At 40.2% G+C, this 16520-nt stretch overlaps 1 protein-coding gene across 3 annotated transcripts in view; it reads right to left on the bottom strand.

Annotated features, from left to right (window-relative positions):
- Positions 1-16520, bottom strand: part of MYO1E (myosin IE) — a 249712-nt gene that overhangs the window by 36559 nt on the left and 196633 nt on the right. For all 3 annotated transcript variants that reach the window (XM_056809198.1, XM_007479659.3, XM_056809206.1), the window contains 3 exons: positions 16014-16128; positions 15627-15796; positions 12313-12458 (listed from right to left, as the gene is read on the bottom strand). In XM_056809198.1, the coding sequence (XP_056665176.1) occupies positions 12313-12458; positions 15627-15796; positions 16014-16128 (431 nt within the window). The remainder of the gene's footprint in view (positions 1-12312; positions 12459-15626; positions 15797-16013; positions 16129-16520) is intronic.

Genomic DNA, 16520 nt, shown 5'->3' with positions numbered 1-16520 from the left:
AACTGTGGCAAAATTCTGCAATAGATTTGTTTTTATATAGGAAGCTTAACATTGCAATAGATGTAGAAAAGTCATTTTTTTTTCAGCAGGGAGACTTCTCAGAGGCTCCATGTTACATGTGTTTCCAATGATCTCCCAGTACCACTTAACAAATGAACAGGACCAGTGAAGGAGCCTCCTCTGGGAAGGACATTTTGTCAGGAGAGAACAACATTGTTTTTTCCTGTTATTATAAATGAATTAAGTGCAATGTGGTGTTCATGAATTGCTGAGGGTGAAAATGTGAAGTCTCAGCATAGGAAATAACCAAAAGCTGGTTGCCACAGCAACAATTGGCAGGCTCTGTTGTACCATGGTAGCCCTCCCTCCTCCATGATCTTTTGTTGTAGGCAGTGTCCTAGGAATCCTTGTTGTTGCTTCCATTGGCTGTCTACTAGGATCCAACAAGGAAAGGTAGGTCACAGGGGCTGAGCCTACTTTACCAAAGCAACGAAACTTTGCTTTGGATCTAACTTCTGAAACCTGGTATGCACTATTTGAAAAACTTGACCATGTTTGAAAGCTAACCTCCATCATCCATTTTTCCAGCCCAGGGGATGACAGAGAGAAAACCTGCATAAGCCAAGGCTCCTGGGGCTGTCTGTCACTCAACTGTATGAAGGATGAGTTCCAAGCAGTATCAGGTGTCTTTTCCCCGCTGGCTGCCCCCCATCATCTCATTCTTATCTGGAAATAAGGAATAGCTTCCTGTTGAGCTGATCATGAATGATGTTTTTCTCTACCAGTTGTGGGGACCCTTTTTATCCTGTGACTGACTCAGTGCCTTCTTGGCATTAGAGGAAAGGATTTAATCTACTCCCCCTAAATTGACACTATTTCTAAATCCTCATGGATACATGGATTCAATTTCTGGTTCTTTCATCCTATTAGCTATACAACCTTAGCTACATAATAACCTCCTTTAGTCTTGGTTTTCTAGAAAATCTGTAAAATGGGAATAATATACCAGCCTTGCCTTATAGGAGACTTGGTACAATGTTGATAACAGGTCAAGAAGAGATAAGGCTCAGGAAGATCTGGGTTCAAATTCTGCTTGATACCTATTAGCTGTATAATTCTGGAGAAGTCACTTAACCTTCATTTGCTTCAAATTTATCGTAGACTTTGTCATATCCATATTAGTAGATAGAGTTCTCATCATGAGAATTTCCTATTTGTTAATTTATTTTGCAGGATGATTATGAAGGTCAAATGAATCCTCCATCACTATTGTGGATTGCTTTATATATATGATTTTGTAGATAGATCTGAAGCTCATGAAGGTAAAGTAACTTGCCCAGAATTATACAGTTAGTAGGTATCAGAGGCAGAATTTGGGCCTAGGTCTTTTTGACCCTTTATTTGGTTTGTCAAATAGTGCAGATAATATCTATTTTATCTATTTAAATAGCTCACAGTTCTACAATGCTTAAAGGTTGATAAAAGAATTTATTCACAATCCTCCAGAAAGATAGTAAAAATATGAAGTGTCAAAGGGGCAGCTAGGTGGCTCAGCGGATAGGCAGCCAGGCATGGAAAGCAGAGGTCCCAGGTTCAAATATAGCCTCACACACTTCCTAGCTATCTCACTTAATCTCCAATGCTTGACCCTTACCACTCTTATGCCTTGAAATCAATACTTAGTATTTATTCTAAGACAGAAGGTAAGGGTTTATAAAACAGAAAAAGAAAATTTAAAGAGGCAAATATGGTATAGTGAAAATAGCATTGGACACAGGAAAGACCTAGGTTCAATTGTTGTATCTGACATTTACTGGCTGTGTGATCATAGGCAAGTCACTTAATCTTTTTATTCTAAATTGGTGAGTCAAAACTCACCTTTTCTTGAAGCAAAAGACTAGAATGTAAGAGTTGGGAGGCCACCCAGTCCAACCTGTAATTGAGCAAGAAATCCACTTGAAAACTCCCTGGATAAGAATTCCTATTAGCTAGCTTTTAAGTACTTGAAGGGTTAACCTTAGTTCCCCCATCTGTAAAAGAGTGACAGTGATTCCTCTACTACTAGTTTTGAGGATGTGTAGGAGATTTGGCAAACATTAAAATACTAATTATGAATGTTATAAGTTTTTGTTACAGATGAGAAAACTGAGGCTTGGAGAAATCAAGTTGGTTTGTCCAAGGCCACATAGCTATTAAGTGTCAGAATTAAGATTTTCATTCCAAAGCCAGTCTTCTTTCTACTAAAGCATCACAAAGATATCAGCTACCCTCTTACTCAAAAGATTAAATTCCTCACAGAAAGGGACTATTGACTGACTTCCCAATTTATGAGCATACTTAAAGTCTGAAATTGTACTCTGAATCCTGTGATAGTAATTCAGCTGATTAGAACTATTGATTTATTCAGTTCAATAGTGGATAAACATTATCAAACACTTAGTATGTACTAGACACTGTGCTAAAATACCAGGGATTTGTTCAGTTGTTTCTCAGTCTGCTCTATTCTTTGTAACCTCATTTGGGATTTTCTTGGCAAAGATATTGAAGTGGTTTCCAATTTTCTTCTTTAGATCATTTTACAGGTGAGGAGACTGAGGCAGACAAGGTTAAATGACTTGGCCAGGGTCACAATAGCTAGTGGGTATATGAGGCTACATTTGAAGCCAGAGAGGAGTGGCTCTATCCACTTCACTGCTAAGTACTATGCATACAAATGCAAAAAAGACAATGCCTACCATCAAGGAGGTTATAATTTAATATGAGGAAGACAACATCCTCAAAATAATCAATAGGCAGGTGAAGTGGGGTGAGATATCTATTCAAATCAACAATGATCAGTCCAGCACCTGCCATTGTGCCAGTTGCTGGATAAACAAAGACAAAACAAAAACTTTCCCTGCCTTGAAGAAGCTTAAATCCTAGTTTTAATAGGATTTAAATAGAATCATTTTGTAGAAATGATAAACTTTGAAGTGAATTAGGGGTAGTTAGCAGCTGACAAAGTAGATAAGACAAGCCTGGAGATGAGAGGTCCTGGGTTGTGTGACCCTGGGCATGTCACTTAGCCTCCATTGTCTAGCCCTCACCACTCTTGGAATCGATATTTAGTACTGATTCTAAGACAGAAGGTAAGGGTGTGGGGGAAAAAAACACATTAGAAAACGTCCCATCCAGCCCACTGCTCATTCAGAAATTGAGATCTAGGGAAGGTATATGACTTGCCTAAGGTCACTTGCTAAAGAGCAAGTAACATATAATAAGTATTACACATAAAATTAAAAGGCTTTCATCTCATGTAGAGATAAATCAAATAAAGTTATTCTGTTGGTTTCTGTCCACCTGGGTGTCTAGGAAAAGACAGTTTCAAGAAAACAAATGTTTAGTTTTTATGTTCAGCAGCTCCTCAGTCATGAGAGCAAATGAACATGTTGATTCTTTCTCGCTAGAGGGCTCCTATTGGGAGAGTCCATGGAAATAAGGGTTTCTAGCTTGTTTGGTGACATGGTAAGTAAGAAGGTGTCTCTGGGTCATTGCTGGATGAACCAAATGCAAGTAACCTCAAGTGGTTTAATCTGTTCATCATGAAGAGAGGCAGCAGGAGCACAGGATTCAAGAGATGAAAAGGATCTTCTGAGATCATTTCAGCCAACTGTTTTTGTATTACAGATATTGACTCACTAAGTTTCTCCCAAAGAGCAAAATGCAGCATTGGAGTATAAACGAAGGAACTCTGACCCTCTTTCCAGAACACTTTCCACTACAGCATGTGCTGGAACTTCTGTATAGAACAATTTAGTTGAAGCCCTGTCTCCCAAGACCTAGCAGGATAATTGGCAATGCTACCCTGCTTCACACCAGTCTCTTCTCCTTTGCCTTTCCTCAACTCAGGCTCATGATCCCCAAAGAAAATCTTAAAAGTTTGTTTTTTCTAAAAATCAGACTTATCCTTGGAACTCACCACTGTCTTGTTCGTATGCTCTAGTTGCAATTTCTTACAGATGTTTGAATCTCTACACGGTGCTGAAAGATGCCCTCCTCTACTCTTTCCCTGAATCTGCTACGTATTCAGTTCTCTCGTCTCTGGGGCTCATGGCTGATAGGACTTGAAAAGATTGTTTTCCATCCTAACTTCTTTTTGCTTCTTCTCAAGAAGAGTGGTTATCAAGCAAAAGTCCAAAGGAAACCACTTATTTTTCCAAACTGTAAAAATAATTTTTTTTAGTGTGACCCAATTTTATATCTTTACAAAATTTAAATTTTTTTGTTTCCTTTTTGGCCTTAGAGACAGTAAGGGGGCCACTAGCCCATGGAGGGAGTGGGGTCAGCATATGGTTCAAGGATACATAGGACCGGGGGTAGAGAAGCGAGAGCAGGAGGAGGGAAATGCAGGCGTTGGGGCCAGCCATGTGGGGGCTTGGCTGAAATGGAGGGGAAGCACACACCAAAGGCAGACACATGGGGGCTGGACACAAGAGGGATGATATGGGGTGGGGACTGAAGTGAGGTAGCTGAGTGCAGAGACAGACACATGGGGCCTCGTCGCTCAGGTGGGTGGGAAGGTCTCAAGCCAAGCAGCCCATCCAGTGTAGCAGTGATGAGGGAGGGCAGCAATCTGTTCTACTTTCACTTGGAGGATTTTAAAGTCTTTTTGATGAGGTCTTAGAGTGGAGTGGGAAGGCTACGCCACAAGAAGCAGAGGGCAAAGTGGATATGAGTTGTTTTTTTTTTTAATGCAGATTGCTCTCAAAATTCTTTGCCCAAAGTAAAATTTGCCTAATGAGAATTTACTTAAAACAAGAATTGTGTATAGTCTTACGGGGTGTTTTTCCCATTTTATCACTAGGTATTTAACGTGCCAGATGCCCAAGATGTCAAAGCTATTGACCAAAGGTCATGGTAATTCATTGTTCTGGTTGTTTTTTTTTTTTAAACCCTGACCTTCCATCTTAGAATCATTACTGTGCTATTATCTAGAACACCCGAGGTCTCATTAAAGCTCCTTAAATCATTTTGCTCCATGGCCCCATTGACTTAGCTTCTCTGCTTCTCAGTTTTGCCATTTATAAAACAGCATTAATAGCTACTCTGCCAACTTCATTTCTGGAATCTTTGAGAATGACCTATGCATAAATTGAGGGATATGAAAAGGGAGCAGGAAGACTTTTGCAGTTTTTAAGTGCAAAAAACATCTTCATAATTATACAACTGACTTTTCCCTTCATTACTCATCGTTCAGCTCATATACTCACCCTAATATGAGACATGCTATGCTAAGTTCAACAAAAAGAACCATCCGCTTTTTTTGTTTTTCCTCAAAACAAAAACAAAACCCTTTCCCTTCTATCTTGGAATCAGTACTAGGTATTGGTTCCAAGGCAGAAGAGTGGTAAGGGCTAGGCCATAGGGTTAAGTGACTTGCTTAGGGTCATATAGATAGGAAGTACCTGAGATCATATTTGAACCCAGGACCTCTGGACTCTAGGCTTGGTTCACAATCCACTGATCCATCTTGCTGCCTCCAAACTATACATCTTTAATGTGACCCAATCATTGTACACCCACTCTCATCTTTCTTGTCTATGTTTTGAATACTACCTGCAGATTAGTTCATTAAGTGGGGACTTATTTGGTGATGGCCACCCATAAAACAAAGAATAATAAAGTGTAAAGTACAAAGGCCACTAATATTTTTCTTTCTTTGGGGACCTGAATAGTTACCAGATTTAAGACTTGAGACTGAGAATCTAAATGGATTTTGCTTCCTATTTCACAAAGATAATCCAGAAATGGGGAGAAGGAAGGGCAGTTAAGATTACCTATGATTACATTCCATCTCTGACATTCTGAGACCTACACAGCAATACCAGGAGTCAGCTGTTCACTAGGGATAGGTTTATGCCACTCACCCCTAGAGTGTGCCTTCCTTAAAATTATATTCAATTATACTGAATTATATTCATAATAAATATAATTTATTATAAAAAATAAAATTATATTTAAATACTCACATGGAGTTTGAATCAAACTTTCTATCTGACCCTCATAATTTCTCCTTCACCTATTCACATACTGTGGGTCCTACAGGGACACTTAACAGTACTGACAATAGGAATGAAAATGGGGCATCGAGGTGGCTCAGTGGATAGAGCTAGACCAAGAGAGGGGAAGTCCTGGATTTGAATCTGGCCTCAGACCCCAATTTCCTAGCTCTTATAGCAAGTCTGCCTTGGAACCAATATAAGATATTGATTCTAAGTTGGAAGGTAAAAGTTAAACCCAAACAAACAAAAAATGAAAAGGTGTGCAGGAATCTACGAGAAAGAACACTATCCACACTCAGAGGAAAAACTGTGGGAGTAGAAACACAGAAGAAAAACAACTGCTTGACTACATGGGTCGAGGGGATATGATTTGGGATGTAGACTCTAAGCGATCACCCTAGTGCAATTACCAATAATATGAAAATAGGTTCTGATCAAGGACACAAGTTATACCCAGTGGAATTGGGTGTCGGCTATGGGAAGGGTGGGGGGAGGGAAGGGAAGGAAATAATGTGATTCTTGTAACCAAGGAATAATGTTCTAAATTGACTAAATAAATTAATAATAAAAAAACCCCACCAACAACAAGAACCAAAAAGGTGCTAAGATATCACAGCTTATGGCTGTCCTTTGAGTGATAGAGTTTTTATAGGTAAAATACACAGACCAGATGTAAAACTGCTATATGAAAGAGGAATTAATGACTTTATCATCTGGGACTCAGGAAACATGCCAGGACTCTGAAATCTGCAGATGACTAAATCTATGTATGGGCGTATTGACACTGTCTGACAATTCTACATCCTGCTAAGCTGTCCATAATGGCAGGATTTGTTGACATCAGCCTTCAAGTTTTTATTTAGGACAGGATTGTTCCTATTTCAATTAACCCTGGCAACAGTGCCATTTACATTCTCCTTTTTCTTTTCAAAAATTTTACTGATGATCTTGGAAGAAAAAATTATAAATTGCTTTACAATGAATCCCACTTCTTCACTCCAACCCCCCGAACAATGTCTTAGAGCAAAGAAGTGTGTACAACAATCAACATGTCCTTGTCTGAGAATGTTTGCTGCTTTCTCCGCCTGGGGTTCACTGCCTCGCATGGACGTCTTGACATCCTCTGGTGACCCTGCCACCACTCACAGTAACTATTTGCAACATAAGTTGTTGGAGGGGTCAGCGCGTGGCCTGTGTACCCATGAGGGCCACAACACTCCCAAGTGATGCCTGAAGTGGATCAGTTCCTGTCTGATTTTAATGTGTTGAAATATTCATTAAAAAAGACACATAAAACATGGTTTTCTAAGTTAATATACAGTCTATTGGGATCTTTCTATTTCAGTTTGAAATCATGGATTTAAGTGATTTAAATATCCAGCCTGCATTGTCCATTCAAAGCAACTGTTGTGTGAGGTTTAAATATATATTATTATATATTACTATATAATATTAGAAATCTGTGACTTTGTCTAATGGTGTCCACTTCCACTGACGCAGATGACAGCCATAATCTACCTTAGTTTGTGTCTTCCTGAGGATCTAGAACTGAAAAAGATTGATTCTTGTAGCCAAAATGCTGCCTCTGGAGATCCCTAAACTCAACAAAGCTGGTCCTCCTTGGATGACAAGTGTACTAGTTGGTGGCCAGGCACAGCTTATGCTGGACTATCAACCTTCTATAACTATAACAGAGGATTTCTAGAAGTCCAACCTGGGTTCAAATCTGGCCTCAGATACTTTCTACCTGTGTGAGCCTGGGCAAGTCATTTAACCCAAATTCTTTAGCCATTGCCATTCTTTTTTTTCCCCTCAGACGTGATACTAAGACAGAAGGTAACAGTTAAAAAAAATCGTAGCAGAAGAACACAGTTAATGAGCCTTATTCATTCTAAAGGTGGGCAGCTACTGTTCTATTGTCCGTGTCTTCCCAGAAACAGGACCACCACCGAGCTTTTATTTCTGGATGCTTTGAAACAATTTTGAGAATGCAGAGAATCGTGTTTCCACATCTGTCTCCTCCCCAGGTCCAGTTCCACACAACAAAAGTCCACCTAATTCCTTTTCTAACAGATTTCTTGTTACTGCTCTAATGTAGGTAGAGGAAGATGTGAGAATAATATCCATCTTGGATCCCCCCCTGTATTAATTACAAGCAAAAACAGTTTCAATAAGGACAAGGCCTTCTTTTTGTACCTAAAGCTAGAATAGGTTTTAATTTAGCAAGGGAGAGTCCAGCCTCATTTTCCAGATGCTCATTCTACAAGGGGCAAACTAGGATTTGAAACACAAACAAGTCAGGATTATCAACAGGTGCTGTACTTCTCCTAGGGGACCAGGAAAACAACCTAAAGGTACGCAATCTGGGAGGGATCATTTCAAGAATGTAAGTCCCAAAGCAAAAGGTTAGGCTGGGGAATAAATCCCTATGATACAGCTAAATGACTCTGTAAGAACTTTATCCCCCGGGGCAGCTAGGTGGCTGTAAGACCTAGAGATGGGAGGCCCTAGGTTCAAAAGTGACCTCAGACACTTCCTGGATGCAAATCACTTCACCCAGTTTGCCTCATCTCCTCACCTATAGAATAAACTGAAAATGGCAAACACTCCACTATCTTAACCCACTTAACCCCTCTACCTAGCCCTTTCTGCTTCTCTGCCTTGAAACCAATATGCAGTGTTGATTCTAAGATAGAAAGTAAGGGTTTTTCATCCCCTGTGATCACTGCAAATAATATAAGACTAATTATGGGTTAGGTTTGCTGAATTAATTTTTAAATATCACTTTTAATAAAAGGGTGTTTTTTTAAAGGAAAGGAGGTATAGGTGACACAAAAATAAAAAATAGCATTAAAAATATACTAACAAAAAAGAATGTCAAACTCTGGCTACAAGTATGTGAAAGTTTTAGGAAAGGAATTCTCTTTTTCCAGAGGAAATGAACCACACGTAGTCAGAGTGTCTAATCCCCCAGTTTTCTTCTGTGGCTACCATCAAGTATACAGAAAACACATTCCAGCCAAGAATGCAGAGCTCAGCTCATCACTGAAAAAAAGGAACTATAATGCTGTCAGTGGACCACGAGAGGCCCTTAGTGAGCTGTAGCTATCTAAAAGTTAGCTGTGCTAAGAATGGAGAATAGGAAGCCTTAACAACAACAACAACAGTAATGGTATTTATTTAGCAGCCATGGGCAGCTGAGTGGTGCAGTGAATAGAGTGCTGGTCCTGAAATCCAGAGGATTTGTCTTCCTGAGTTCAAATCCAGCCTCACTCACTTACTAGCTGTGTAACCCTGGGCAAGTCACTTCACCCAGTTTGCCTGTCTCCTCATCTATGAAATGAGCTGGAAATAGCAAACACTCCATTGTCAATGCCAAGAAAATCCCAAATGGGGTCATGCACAGTCAGACATGACTGAATAAAGAACCATAAACCTGACTGGCAACATGCTTAGCAATTTGTAATCACTGCCTCATCTTTTTGATCTCTCTGTCTCCCTTCCTCCCAACCCCGCTCTCTGTCTCTGTCTCCCTCCCCATCACGTCTTCCTTTTATTTAAAAAAAAAAATCCTTGTCTTCTGTCTTAGAATCAATATGAAGTATTGGTTCTTTTAGAAGAGCAGCGAGGGCTAGGCAATTGCTCAGGATCACCTCTCTAGAAAGTGTCTGTGGCCAGATCTGAGCCAGGGTCTCCCAAATCCAGAGCTGCCTCTCTATCCACTGAGCCGCCTAGCTGCCCCTGTAAATCTTTCTGTAGGACTCATAATATGTGTCATTTATATGAAAGGCATCTGAAAGCTGGGGATGGGTTTAGGTCTTCCCTATTAAATCCACAGCAATAAAATATAATCAGATATGAATTAGGTGGAAAGACAGGAAATTGATGGACTCATCTGTCTAGAAACTTTACCACATCCTAAACTGGCATCTTTTACACATCCCAAGTCTCTCCAGCTCCCTAGAACCTTTTGGCTTGGGACAATTAAGTATGGAATTGGAAACTGCGATGACACAGAAAAGAAAGGCAAAAACTGAAATCTGCTTTAGATTATGCGGCAATCACTCTAGTGCCAGGATTTTGAGCCTAGTGAGGCAGCCACTTAAGCACAGGCAGCTTTTGAATTTCCCCAGTACTAAAGTTTCTGCTGTTTGTGTTGATTCCACTTTAAGAATTTTGAGAGCTCCCCAACCCCATTTGTATAAACAGGCAGTTCCCTGGTGCTCATCCCTTGTATCATTCTTTGTAAAATGGGGACCAAAGAGCTCCCCCATAGGGGGAATCAATAACCTCCAGAAGGTCCCAGAAATATGACTCAAAGAGGAAAGACTTAGAATGGAAAGCTATGGGGATCAGAAGCTTCTCTTCCTGTTTTCCATGCACTTATGAGCTATTTCCTCTCATCAGGGCTTCATGAGGATGAGGGGTTTTCCAGGTGTAGTTTTTAGTCCCTAGAGTCAACCTGGATGACTTGGTGATGGTTTCAGGACCCAAAGCTCTCTGTAACCCAGCTGGTCAGCCAAAATGGGCTGCAAGGCAGCTGCTAGGGAGGGCTGGCCCCCGCCTGTAGGTCATGTTGCAGCAAAAGCTGGTCCTTGTGGGCATCGCTGTGGTTAGTCAGCCTTGTTCCCTTCAGTCTGCAGGGTGGCCTTGGACAGTGTTCTGCGGTTTTGAATTGCACAGATCACCTTCACCTCACAGAATCCTTGGCTTTAAGGATCAGCTCAAATGTCATCTTCTGAAGGAGGCTGTTCCCAATCCTGTTTTCTTCCTGCTCCTCTCTCCATCCTACCACCAGCTACTGTGGCTTTTTCTCTAGGAGTACCTTTCAATTATGCCAAATGTAGGAGCAGCTAGGTAGCACAGTGGATAGAGAGCCAGGCTTGGAGTAAAAAAACCTGGGTTCAAATCTGGCCTCAGAAACTTCCTAGCTGTGTGATCCTGGACAAATCATTTAAACCCTTTCCCCTCAGTTACCTCCTCTATAAAATGAGCTGAATAAGGAAATGACAAACCACTCCTGGGCAAGTCACTTAGCCCTGTTTGCCTCAGTTTTCCCTCTTTAAAAGGAAATAGAGAAGGAAATGGCAAATCACTGCTGGGCAAATCACTTAACTCTGTTTGCCTCAGTTTTTCCCTTGGCAAAACTAAATGAAGAAGGAAATGATAAACCACTCCTGGGCAAGTCACTTAATCCTGTCTGCCTCAATTTACCTCTCTGTTAAAGGAGATTAAGAAAATGGCAAACCATTCCTAGGCAAGTCACTTAATCCTGTCTGCCTCAATTTACCTCTCTGTTAAAGGAGATTAAGAAAATGGCAAACCATTCCTAGGCAAGTCACTTAATCCTGTCTCCCTCAATTTACCTCTCTGTTAAAGGAGATGGAGAAAGAAATGACAAATCACTCCTTGGGAAGTCACTTAACCCTGTCTGCCTCAATTTCTTCCTCTGTAAAATGAGCTGGAAAAGGAAATGGCAAACCACTTTAATATCATTGCCAAGAAATTGGGGTCACAAAGAATTGAACACCACTGAAATGAACAAACAACAACAAGAAGGGTCAAAGAAATAGGTTTAGATATCATCTCTACCCAATTTAACAAGCTGTTTGGCCTTGAGTCAGACACTTCAACGTTCAGCTTTAGCTATAAAGTAGGGATAACAACACATGCACTAATTCACAGGGTTCTTTTTAAGGATCAAATTAGGTAACATATGCAAAATGATTTATACACCATGAAACATTATACAAATGCAAACTGCTATTATTACATCCACGGCCATAAATAGCTTCTTGGTGTTTTGTTCCCATTGTACCAGGCACCACGTGGCTGCTCATGAAGTTAAGATTTCCATTTTTGGAGGAAGGAAAAAAAGAAATCATTTTTGCCATACTGTTTGTGCAGGTATTCTCTAAGTCCCCCTCCAGCTTTACCTGTCTATGATTCTTTCTTTTTTTTTAATCCTTACCAACTATCTTAGAATAGATATTAAATATTGATTTCAAGAAATAAGAGCTGTAAGGGCTCAGAAATTGGGTTAAGTGACTTGTCCAAGGTCACATAGCTAAGATGTATCCGAGGCCATCCATAGTCGAACCCAGGATTTGTCATCTCTAAGCATGACTTTCTATCCACTGAGCAACCTAGCTATCCCTGTCTATGATTTTAATATGCCTGGAAAGCAGCCATTAACCTTTCATTGACCATTCCTGGCAGTCTGCAAGGAGAGATGGGGTCACCTGGATTTAGGATGGATTTTGTTACTCACCTGAGAGACACAGACAGAATTCTCTCCATCTCAATTCTCCTCTTCAACACCTCCTTCATCAGGCCCTTGTCAGGCCCCTGCTTCACTTTTTCTCTCCCGATCAAATACAAACACTTTGGGGTAAGAACCAAGTCTCTCTTTATGCCCTGTTAAGAGTTTGAACATAGTTAGGAGTCTGGGAGAGCTGGTGGTGATTCACCATGATGGGCACTCTTGGAAGGGACGTGAGCAGGAATATCCTGAACGGTTTAGCTTTGGGGTAGTAAAGTCGTCATACGTGAAGCTACCATGTATGTAATCTTGGCTGGACTCTTCTACTTCCTGTAGGACATTGGCTCACTTATTTAGCCATTCTGGCCTTCACTTTATTTATTAGAAAAATAAGAGAGTTGGACCAGGTAGAGCTTCTTAACCGTGCATGTACATGTGTGTGTGTGTGCGTGTGCATGTGTGTGTGTATGCGTGTGTTTTGGACTTCTTGGCAGTCTGGTGAAAAATTTTTGGACACTGAGACAGCTAGATGGCCACCATATTTGAGCCTGGGTACAAATCTGACCTCAGACACTTCCTAGTGGTGTGACCCTGGGCAAGTCATTTAAACCTTTTTTTCTACCCTTAGCTTGTCTTTTTTAGAGTTGTTTCTAAGACAGAAAGCAAGGGTTAAAAAAAAAAATCTCTGGACTCCCTACTCAGAATAACATTTTTAAGTGCAAAAAATAAAGGAGATTAATTATGTTTAAATGGATTTATGCAAAGAAAAAAGGTGAAGAATCCCTCAATGATCTCTTCCCATTCTAGATCTAAGATCCTATTAAGGATGCTGGGAAACTAGGCCAAAGGCAGACTACTCAGAGGCTCCTGGGACTGAAAGTGGCTCTCCCATGCCCACATCAGCAGCAGGGTCAGCATCCAAAGACAGCAGCTTTTATAATTACCTCCTGATCGCCTGTGGTGTTTTGGTGGTAGAAAATCTCATGGCAATGCAAAAATTAAAACTTTTAAAAAAATAAAACCAAAACTGGAGCATCTACATAAAGCAACATGGTTTGTGGTTTGAGCTTAAGCTATTTCCCAGTCAGTCTCTGGGGAAGGGGCTAACAGGCAGTGAAATAACAAGACTGTGGCTAGTGATGGCACCACGGAGCAGAGCATTCAGAACACCCTCACACTGGATCATTACTCCCCAAATTATCAAGATTTGTTGTGCCCCTTTTCACAGGAAAAACATTTCTTCCTAATGAGGAAACTGTTTATAGCTGCAGAGGACACACGGAAAGAAGCTCTATATTTGCTGATGGTAAACCCAGTTGCTTATTGTGAAAGAACCTTCTTTAATTAACCTTCAGTGTCTCAACTGCAATTATCAACCCCTAATTCTCCATGCCTGGGTATTATGCCAGCATGTATGGGGCATAATGTTTGTCTTGGGGGTCAGGAAGACCCGAGATAAAATTCTACGTCTGTCTTTGTGGAATTTTACATAATTCACATAGCCCCTCAGTCTCTCTTTCTCATCAGTAAAGTGGGGATAATAATAATTTCCTACAGGGGTGCTGTGATGTGTAAGGACTTTCCAAACTTCAAAATGCTATATAAATATTAGCTATTATTCAGTAACAACATTACAATTACAGATACAAAGGATGCTGGATAACTTTTTGGGGTTGATTGTGACTGATCCTCACTAAAGAGACCTGGGAAAGAGAGAAAAGCAAAGGTCAGAGATATCTCTATTTTATGGATTAAAAAAAAAAAGCCAAGAAAAGCAAAAGTGATCATGCTAGTGATCTGGGATTGGCAGAGGAAGTCCTCTGAATCCAGGTCACCCTGCCAGTCTAGGATTTCATCAGGGACACTACCTCATTTGCCATGAATATCTTTGAGGTGTCTCATTTTTGTGGCACTCCCTACTTTCTTTTTATAAATCCCCCTCTCCTGCCTCATCATTTCTTATGATTGTCTCCAACTGGCACCACGCCTTCCATGATCTAGAGCCATTTTCTAAATTCATAGATTGTTAAGGCCCAGGTATCGTTACATGGAAGCATTTTTTTCTTTTTTAAATAATCTTCCTTAGAATTGATAGTAAGTACCAGTTCCAAGGCAGAAGAGCAGTAAGGGCTAGGCAACTGGAATTAAGTGACTTATCCTGGATCAAACAACTTAAAACTGTCTGAGGCCGAATTTGTACAAAGGACCTCTTGATTCCAGACCTGGCACTGGATCCACTGAGCTACCTAGCTGCCCCACGGCATTTTTAATGATTAAAGAATGGTAGAAGAGGTTGAGAAGAATTATAGAAGAGAAGAAAGGAGTATCCCTAAAATGAGACACTTCAAAAGCATCCATGACAGTAGAGGTGTTGAAATCTACAACTGGCAGAACAACCTGGTTTAACTTCTAGTGGGTTACTCCATTGGAATTTCTAGAATCTCAGATATGGAAGGGACCCCAGAGACTATCCATTGTAGCCCAGCCTTGACCAAGGATCTCCTCTACAACATCATAGCAATTTTAGCTGTCAATTAGATGGCATTTTATGGGCTGCAAAGAGTTTTGCATATTTTATCCCATTTACTGTTCTGTGAACTTGATGCTATTATTTACCCCACTTTATAGGTAAGGAACCTGAGGACCAGAAAGCAGTCAGTGGGAAGTGATGTAGATGGTGTTTGAATCCAAGTCTTACTGACTTCAAGCCCTCTCTACTTACTCATATCATATCAACTTAAAGACATCTTATAAAGGGGAAACCACTTCCACTTGAGGCAGTCCATTCCCTTTCTGGAAAGCTCTGATTGATAGGGAGTTCTCCCCTTACATCAAGCTTAAATCTGCCTCTCTCATAGACATGGTTATCTTCTAATACTTTTTGCTGGATTCAGCAGCTTTGAAAACATTTACCCAACTATTATTTATTACTTTATATAAGTAGGAAAATTAATCCAAATGAACATTTGTTTACCACTTGGCATAAATCAGATGATATGAGCATGAACATGGCTACTATCAGTCCTGGTTGCCTCTGGGTAGTTTGCCTTTGGCCTAGTTTCCCAGCAACCTTCATAGGATCTTGAATCTAGAATGGGAAAATACCTGAAGAGATTATTCAGGGATTCTTATCTTGGGGTTGTTTCCCTTATCAATTGGTTTCCTTTTTCATCCTTTGTATTTGTTTTTTACACTTAAAAATGCAAAAATCTAGTTTCTTGAAGGGGAATTATTAGATATTTTGTTAAGCTGCTGGGGAATTACAAAAGAAAAAAGAAAAAAATTCAGTGACAATCTTTTGACATCTGGGCCTTGGTGCCTACCTTGAATCTTCTGTCATACTTGATGACTGTATCTGCAAAGTCAATCTTCTCTCGTTTGCCCACAAACTGCCGGAGTTCTGGATGCTCATCCATCCCAATGTAATCACCAATGAAGTTCCTATTAATGCTATTTCTCCTTCTTTCTTTCTTGTTCAGGAGCAGGTCAGAGGCTGAGATTTCCCCAGAAGTCAAAGAATACAAAACAAAGAAATGATTGTGTAAGACGGGAGTAGGGAAGAACTTAACATGAAAATATAGAGAATATTGTATGACTCTTTTAGGGGAATTGTATGTTAATATCCTAGCAAATTTAATGCTAAGTTCCAGATCCATATGGTGGTGGAATGGTCTCAAGATATTGATAAATACATGGTCAAATTTATATACCTTCTTCTCTCATTTGGACATATTTCTTTCGGGCCACAAATTTCCTCCAAGTTTTCTGTATCACCCGAGCATATCCATCATATTTTCTCTCTCTCATTTCTTCAAGAAGAAATAGCTGTTAAATGAAGAAGAAAACAGACTCAGCTATTTTATAAAGAGTTTTATTGATGCCTTTTCTTTTATGCCAGACATTTCTCTGTTCATCCCTCCCCTGGTGAATTCTTCCTAGTAACAACAAAAAAGTCAATCAAGGTAGACATATCGAGAGTTTCTGAAAACATATACAATAATCCACCTTTTTTTAGGTTTTATTTTGAGACTGGGTCTTCCTAGTTTTCCCAAGCTCTATTTTCAAACTAGGCCAGTCCCCCTTATATAGGTTGTCTGATGGATGGTCCACTGCTCCCAGCTCCCAAAGTCTCAACATACTGGTATCAGACTAAGTGTTATAGACCTCTGAACTCAGAACTCCTGAACTCAAGAGACCCACTAATCTCAAGAGTCCTG

Source organism: Monodelphis domestica, chromosome 1 (assembly GCF_027887165.1).
Source record: "Monodelphis domestica isolate mMonDom1 chromosome 1, mMonDom1.pri, whole genome shotgun sequence".
Lineage (NCBI taxonomy): Eukaryota > Metazoa > Chordata > Mammalia > Didelphimorphia > Didelphidae > Monodelphis > Monodelphis domestica.
Note: the sequence above shows the minus strand (reverse complement) of the source record. Positions and strands in the feature narration are given on the sequence as shown.